An 8,506-nucleotide genomic window follows, 5' to 3' on the forward strand; every position below is an offset into this window, starting at 1 on the left:
GATCTGCCCTCTGCAAAAAGCTCGAACCCTTCATATCGGTTTAGTCTCCACCAGTAGTCAGATACCAAGGTCTTGGGGATACCTGCGATGGTAACTCGGAGAGCAATGCGGTCCCTCCCGTATTTCCTCACTTGACGATAGTCCTCCACTTGCACCGAGAGCCACGATGGTTCATCGTCATTAGACGTGGCGTTTCCCATCGCCTTTGACAGTTCCTTCTTCGTGAAAATTATCTCCCCGTCCACCTCAAAGCTCGGGCTACTTGTCAACATTGCATCCAGTCGCATCCGGAACATCACCTGCCGGAAGCTGGGACCGGGGCGGAAGAAGAAGGATTGTGTTTCGAGCGTGGCGATGTTCCGAAGGCCAGACACCTTCGGGAGAGAATCCACTTGGCACTCGTTCACCATAATTTCGTCTAGCCATGCTGGTTCCGACAGATCTGTGCGCATGCTACGGTTAGATGTGTTGGTCAGGTTGCCTGGTGTGGCCTCCTCTGCCGGGCCGCTGTCATCAAGGTTAGCAGCAGAGGCAACAGCCATCACGCATAAAAAACACAAAGTTATACGTGAATGCTCCATGCTTCTGACAAAGCACAATTTACTAAAGACCTAAAACTTGTGCCTCGGGCCTCACTGCTGCATTTGGTTTTCGGTAACTTGTTCGTGAAAAGGAAGAAAAGTAAAGTGCCAAGCTAACACCTCACCACACAGCTTGCTGTCAGTTACTGAGAGTCCTACCCCGAGTCGACGAGTAATGGGAGCGCCTGTCGTTGGTGCCTGGGTTACGACCACCCGTGAGTGACGTCATGTGCCTGTGGACCCCGAACAACATCCTGGCAATCTCCGGAAAAGTATGTGTCACATTGTAGTCGACGACTTTCTACGTTGTAAACTTCCTTTACATCGTTTTTCGTTGTACCTATGTCGTCATTGCTGGACCATACATTAAGTACGGTATTCAAGTGCCAAGGGTTGAAAATTTACATTTGCTCGTCTAAACAATCGCTTCCTGAATTAATCAGCTGCATGATACCATCAATGACACCCTACTCCTTTTTCTCATACTAAATTCTGGTTATGGGAAAGTGCAGCTGTAAGACCTAGTTATTCTATTGTTACGGAATTTCTAGAAAATTTAAGGAGGTTCTGTGTTGGTCATTCACGCCTCAGAGTTAATCATCATTATCATCCCCTCTATAATGAATCATAGAGGATATGGTTATGTTTTAGTGGAATATGTTGTGGTGTTGTGTCTCTGTAGCACCACATGTTGGTTTGAATTGTAGTTGTTTTCTTTACATATATTTGACAATATTTGTTAATCTTAAATAAAGTTTAATGACACCTTTTATCGTCTATGCAGCGGAAAGCATATTTTAGTCATTTGAACTTCGCCTGCACTATGCAACGAAAGGCATATTTTAGTTATTTGAACTCTGCCTGCCCTGAACTTTAAAAGTAAAGGTTACAATAATCTCACCAGTGTTTAGGTTTAAAGTTTTAAATGTGCCACTTCAACCTTAATTTTTCTTCTCTTAGTTGTCTGAAGGAATGTATCTTGAACCAAAATATGTTGTTCAACTCTATAGACCTCCTTTTTGATAACAGAAAACAATTTATACTATCACTATTTTATTAAAATTATTATGGTCATAACTCAGTATTATCATTACTAATGGTAAATTATTTGATTAGAAACAATATCATTATTATAACTACTCTTATTGTTATTGTTATTATAATTATTATTATTATTATTATTATTATCATAACTATTACTACTATTATCATTATTATTTCTTCTTCCTATTATTATTATTATTACTATTATCATCATTATTATTATTATTATTACTATTATTGTTAATACTCTTATTATCTTTATCATTATCATTAACATTATCATTATTATTAATATTATTATTATTATCATTATTATCATTATATTATTATTGTTGTTGTTATTATTATTATCATTATATTATTATAATTGATGTTGTTATCATTTTATTATTATTGTTGTTGTTATTATTATTTTTATTTTATTATTATTATTATTATTATTATTATTATCATTATTATTCATTTTCTTCTTTTTCTTATCATTACTATTATCATTATTATCATTATTATTATTACTATTATTATTATTATTATATCATTATTAATAGTTTATTATCATTATCATTATTATCATTATTTATTATTATTATCATTATTATTATTATTACTATTTTTATTTTTATTTATATTATTTTATTAATTTTATTATTATCATTATTACTATCATTATCATTAATATTGTTATCATTATCATTATTGTTATCATTATTATTATTGTTATTATTATTGTCATCATCATTATTACTATTATAACTTTTATTGTAATTATTATTATTATTACTATTATTATTATTATTATCATTCCTTTTATCATTATCATCATCATCGTTATCAACATTATTATTTCTATCATTATTGTTATTATAATTAATATATTATTATAGTTATTATTATTATTATTATTATTATTATTATTCGTAGTAGTAGTAGTAGTAGTAGTAGTAGTAGTAGTAGTAGTAGTAGTAGTAGTAGTAGCAGTAGAAGTATTATTATTATTATTATTATTATTATTATTATTATTATTATCTTTATCATTATTATTATCATTGTTATTACTGTTATTATTATTATTATTATTATTATCATTATTATTATTATTATAATTATTATTATTATTATTATTATTGTTATTATTATTGCTATCATTATTAGCGTTATTATTATTTGTTATTATTATTTGTTATTATTATTATTATTATTATTATTATTATTATTATTATTGTTATCATTATTATTATTATCATAATTATTATGTCCCCTTCTGGGGTATTGGATGCATGTTATTGTGGGGTTTAAAGCTGCTCAGTAGCTGGGGCGCCCCTCGGACCAGAATTCACACATAATTTTTTCTGTGATAGAGGAAATGTCTGTGAATAGAGAAATTATGATAGTTTATTATATTGCGATTGTGCTTCAGTTATGTTGCCACCGCACTCTTGATACTGTCCTGTACCACTTCTCTGAATTGTCATTTTCTTTTTCGCTGTGTAGTGGAGTGGAAGGAGGTTTCTTCAAAGTTAATGATGGTGAAGGTTAAACTGGGAATTGAGATGTGTGTTTTTGTGAGTGCATATGGGCCTGGTAGTGAGAAGAGTGTAGAGGAAAGGGAAGGTTTTTGGATAGATTTAAATGCGTGCATAGAGGGTTGAGGGAGAAATGTCAATGTAGTGGTATTGGGTGATCTCAATGCTAGAGTAGGAGATGAACCAAATGATGGATTTGTTGGAAAGTGTTGAGTGCAAGGAAAAAATCTTAGTGGAGTGTTAATGGTAGAGATGTGTCCAGAGAGTTGATGATAGCAAATACATTGTTTAGGAAGAAAGTCAAGCATAAGTACACATGGGAGAGGTGGAGGATGAAAGGATGGTAAATAGGGCAGTTAATAGATTACATAATGGTAACCAGGAGAAGAGTAGGAGGAGTTTTAGACTTACATGTTCTAAGGGGAGAGAGTGAGGGAATATCAGATCATTTCTTGGAGGAAAGTAAGTTGGGAGTGGAGGATAGACGAAGAGCGAGGAAAAGGACAGAAATTAGGGAGACGATTAGAATAAACTGCTTCAATGAGAAAGGAAAGGATGAATACAAGAAGCTGAGACAGGAGTGGGAGAGAAGGATAGAGTAGAACTAGGAGTGGAAGAGGAATAGGGATGGTTCAAGGAGGGAGTCACAAGGTGTGCAAAGATTGTGTGTAGAACAAGAAGGACGGGAGGAAATAGAAGGAAGGGGAGTGAATGTTGGGCCATCCAGACCGCATCATGTCCATGCGCCTACCATTGGAAAACAAACAATATCTCACGCTCTTCATTGTCTATGCCCCAACTCTACTGGCAGATACTACGGACAAAGACAGCTTATATTCCGATCTGCGCAGACTTTTGTACAACACCCCTGTAGACGACAAGGTCCTGGTCCTTAGCGATTTCAACGCAAGAGTCGGGAGGGACTCCGAAGCCTGAAAAGGAGTCCTTGGAAGACACGGCGTTGGCAATTGTAACGACAACGGACATCTCCCACTCGAGTTCTGCACAGAACACAAACTCACCATTACCAACACAATCTTCCAACAGAAAGACCACCTGAAAACAACTTGGATGCATCCACGGTCCAAACATTGGCACCTACTTGACTATGTGCTTGTGCGTCAACAGGACCTGAAAGATGTTCTACATACGAGAGTGATGCCCAGCGCAGAGTGCCACACTGACCATCGTCTCGTCCGCTGCAAGCTCAAACTGCAGTTCAAACCCAAACCCAAAAAGAAAGGCAACCCCATAAAAAAATCAGTATCGGCAGCCTGTGCTGGGAGGAGGTGAAAACCAAGTTCCAAGCAGACCTGCAGCAAAAGCTCGATGAATCTCCCTGCACTGACCGCACTCCAGACACCCTGTGGGAGAACCTGAAATCGGTCATCCTAAAGACATCTGAAGAAGTTCTTGGGTACACAAAGAAGAAAAACAAGGACTGGTTTGATGAAAATGACAATGAGATCCAGGACTTACTAGCAAAGAAGCGGGCAGCTCATCAGGCCCACCTCGCTCAACCAACCTGTCCTGTGAAGAACGCCTCCTTTCGACGCGCATGCAGCACCCTACAGCGCAAACTCAGAGAGATCCAAAACGAGTGGTGGGACAGCCTGGCGCGGAGAACCCAGCTGTGCGCTGACCTCGGAGACTACGGAGGCTTCTACGAGGCTCTGAAAGCAGTGTATGGCCCCACCCACCAGGTTCAGAGTCCCCTACGCAGTTCAGATGGACAGGACCTCCTCACTGATAAAACCTCCATCCTTACTCGCTGGTCCGAGCACTTCCAAACCCTCTTCAGTGCAGACCGCACCGTCCAGGACACTGCCATCCAACGTGTTCCTCAATTTCCATCCAAAGAGGAGCTTGACGTACCACCCACCCTAGAGGAGACAACCGAAGCCATAAAACAACTCAAGAGCCGCAAAGCAGCAAGAGTTGACGGCATTCCACCAGAAATTTGGAAGCATGGAGGCCCGACGCTCCATGACAAGCTCCACAAACTTCTCGTCAGCTGCTGGGAACAGGGCAAGCTGTCACAATATCTTCACGACGCTGTCATCATAACCCTGTACAAGAACAAGGGCGAAAAGTCTGACTGCTCCAACTACTGGGGAATCACCCTACTCTCCATCACTGGCAAAGTATTTGCCAGAATTCTCCTCAACAGGCTCGTACCATCCATTGCCGTAGAAAACCTCCCCGAGAGCCAGTGTGGCTTCAGAGCCAACAGAGGTACGACGGACATGGTGTTCGTTCTCCACCAACTCCGGGGAGAAGTGCCGTGAACAAAACAAGGGACTCTACTACTTTTGTCGACCTTACAAATGCATTCGACACATTGAGTAGGACAGGACTGTGGCTCATCCTGGAACGCCTTGGTTATCCCCCAAAATTTCTACAGATGGTGATCCAGCTGCATGAAAATCAGCGCGGCCAGGATCAGACTAAACGGGGATCTATCGGAGCCCTTTCACATCTCCAACGGCGTGAAACAGGGTTGCATCTTGGCACCAACTCTCTTCAGCATCTTTTTCAGTATGATGCTCAAGCAAGCTACAGAAGACCTGGATGATGAGGGTGGAGTATACGTTAGGTACTGTCTGGATGGCAGCCTCTTCAACCTACGGCGCCTCCAAACTCACACCAAGACGCAGGAGAGAATGATTCAGGACATCCTCTTCGCAGACGACGCTACCCTCGTCGCCCACACGGAGCGAGCCCTGCAATGCATCATGTCTTTCTTTGCAGACGCCTCGCTGCTTTTTGGCCTCGAGGTCAGCCTTGAGAAGACGGAAGTTCTTCATCAGCCTGCCCCACAAATCAACTACCACCAACCCCATATAACAATTGGCGATACGGAGCTGAAATCAACACAGCAGTTCACTTACCTGGGCTCTACCATCTCATAGACGTAAGGATCGATAAAGAAATTGACAACAGACTTTCTAAGGCCAACAGCTCTTTTGCCAGACTGTACAAACGAGTCTGGAACAACAAAAACCTGAAGAGCAAGACAAAGATCCATGTCTACAGGGCTGTTGTTCTCTCCACTCTTCTTTGCGGCTCTGAAATCTGGGTCACGTACGTAGTCATATCCGTCTCCTCGGGCGCTTCCAACAGCGCTGCCTAAGCAACATCCTCAACATCCACTGGAGTGACTTCACCACAAATGTCGAAGTTCTGGAGCAGGCAGAGATCCCCAGCATCGAAGCCATGCTACTGAAATACCAGCTCAGATGGGCAGGGCATGTCTCCAGAATGGAAGACCATCGCCTACCAAAGATTGTCCTGTATGGCGAACTCTCCACCGGTCATCGAGGGAGAGGAGCCCCCAAGAAACGATACAAGGACTGCCTCAAGAAGTCCCTCACTGCATGCCACATTGACCACCAGTGTTGGTCAGACCAAGCTGAAGACCGTGGTGCCTGGCGTCACACGATCCATGAAGCTGTCACCCAATTTGAAGACGACAGGAGGGATGCACTCAAAAACAAGCGCCAGAGGAGAAAGGCTCGTGCCGCCTTCACCACCACACCGGACACTACATTCTCCTGCAGACACTGTTCGCGGATCTGTCTTTCCCGCATCGGTCTGGTCAGCCATGAACGTGCCCTCTATCAACGACGTGGACAACCTTCTTAAATCTTCGTTCGCGAAGCCAAACCATGATATATGTATGTATGTATATATGTGTGTATATATGTATGCATGCATATATGTGTATATATATATATATATATGTGTGTGTGTGTATATATATATATGTATACATGTATATATGTATATATATATATATATATGTATATATATATGTATATATATATATATATATATTTGTGTGTGTGTGTGTGTGTGTGTGTGTGTGTGCATATGTATGTATTATGTATGTATGCACACAGGTATGTATATACGTGTATATATATATATATATATATATATATATATTATATATATATATGATTATATATATATTATATATATATATGATTATATATATATGTATATATATGATTATATATATATATGCATATATATATATATATATATATATATATATATATGTGTGTGTGTGTGTGTGTGTGTAATGTATATATATATATACATATATATGTATGTATATATATATGTTTACATATATGTATATATACATATATATATATATATATATATATATATATATATATACATGTATGTATTTGTGTGTGTATACCGATATATATATGTATATATATATATATATATATATATATATATATATATACACACATGTATGTATTTGTGTGTGTATACCGATATATATATATATATATATATATACTATATATATATATATATATATATATATATATATATATATATATATTCTTTTGAATATTACAGCATACTACATTTAATTACACTACATTACCAAATGAATCCATGGTATATATGGAAATAAAAACAAATACATAACTTACAACGTTTCGCCTATACTTTAGGCATCTTCTGGTAATTTATTTTCAGAATTTACAAACTGTGATTATATATGACACTACATGAAATGGGAGAGGTGCTCTTAGTTTCTCCTTGGCGCGCCGTGGGGTGCCCCATATAGCTCCAAGGTTCCACACATATTTTGTTGTATATTTATTTCTGGCTGAATATATCTTATCAATACTGCTTCCATACATTTTAGTTTTCTTTTATTGTTGTCTTTTGCCAGTATTATTGTGTTTTCATTCAGGTCCTCCCGCGAAATGCTAGTTTTATGTACTTTTGTGGTGTGGGATTTTATTGCCCCGTTTTGCCTATGGTATGTGAGTCTCTGTGATAAAGTTTGGGTTGTGTGGCCAATATACTCTTCATTACAAAGTGCACCGTCTTTGTTAAGTTTACATGAGTATTTGTACACTACATTACTATGTTTTAATTTTTCCTTGACTCCTGCTAAGTTGTTTTTCATGACTAGAGATGAAGTTCTGGGGTTACGATAATAGATAATTAATTTCAAGGTATCCTCTTGTTTCTTCGGTTTGCAATTCTTATGTATGATTTCTTTCAGTATTTTCTCATCTTTTTTGTAAGCGGAAGACATTGTATTTTGATAAAAAATGTGAATGTAATTTTTGGAAGCTTCTCTATTACCCTGACCAGTGTGGAATTTCTCCATTTTATCTTTAATTTTTCTGTCAATTTGTTAAAATTTGTCTTATTCTATTCAACTCTTAATGGAGAAGTTGCCAATTTGAACATGTTTTGAAAGCTCTTGAAATGTACGCGCGTACCACACTGGATTTATATTTTGAGGGACATTCACTTAACCCATTTAGACATCTTCCAGAGTTACTAGGTTTTCTGTACACGCTTGTAGTGAAT

At 38.1% G+C, this 8,506-nt stretch overlaps 2 protein-coding genes across 2 annotated transcripts in view; one reads left to right on the top strand and one right to left on the bottom strand.

Annotated features, from left to right (window-relative positions):
- Positions 1-734, bottom strand: part of LOC143024557 (uncharacterized) — a 13,277-nt gene extending 12,543 nt beyond the window's left edge. Inside the window, exon 1 of the mRNA XM_076183371.1 lies at positions 1-734. This exon is cut by the window's left edge and continues 244 nt beyond it. Coding sequence (XP_076039486.1) covers positions 1-581 — 581 coding nt within the window. The 5' untranslated portion in view covers positions 582-734.
- Positions 735-744: 10 nt separating this feature from the next.
- The window catches only part of LOC143024564 (uncharacterized), a 43,645-nt gene continuing 35,883 nt past the window's right edge, over positions 745-8,506 (top strand). Inside the window, exon 1 of the mRNA XM_076183377.1 lies at positions 745-853. Coding sequence (XP_076039492.1) covers positions 809-853 — 45 coding nt within the window. The 5' untranslated portion in view covers positions 745-808. The remainder of the gene's footprint in view (positions 854-8,506) is intronic.

Source organism: Oratosquilla oratoria, chromosome 1 (assembly GCF_046742065.1).
Source record: "Oratosquilla oratoria isolate Oo_2021 chromosome 1, ASM4674206v1, whole genome shotgun sequence".
In the NCBI taxonomy this organism is placed as follows: Eukaryota; Metazoa; Arthropoda; class Malacostraca; order Stomatopoda; family Squillidae; genus Oratosquilla; species Oratosquilla oratoria.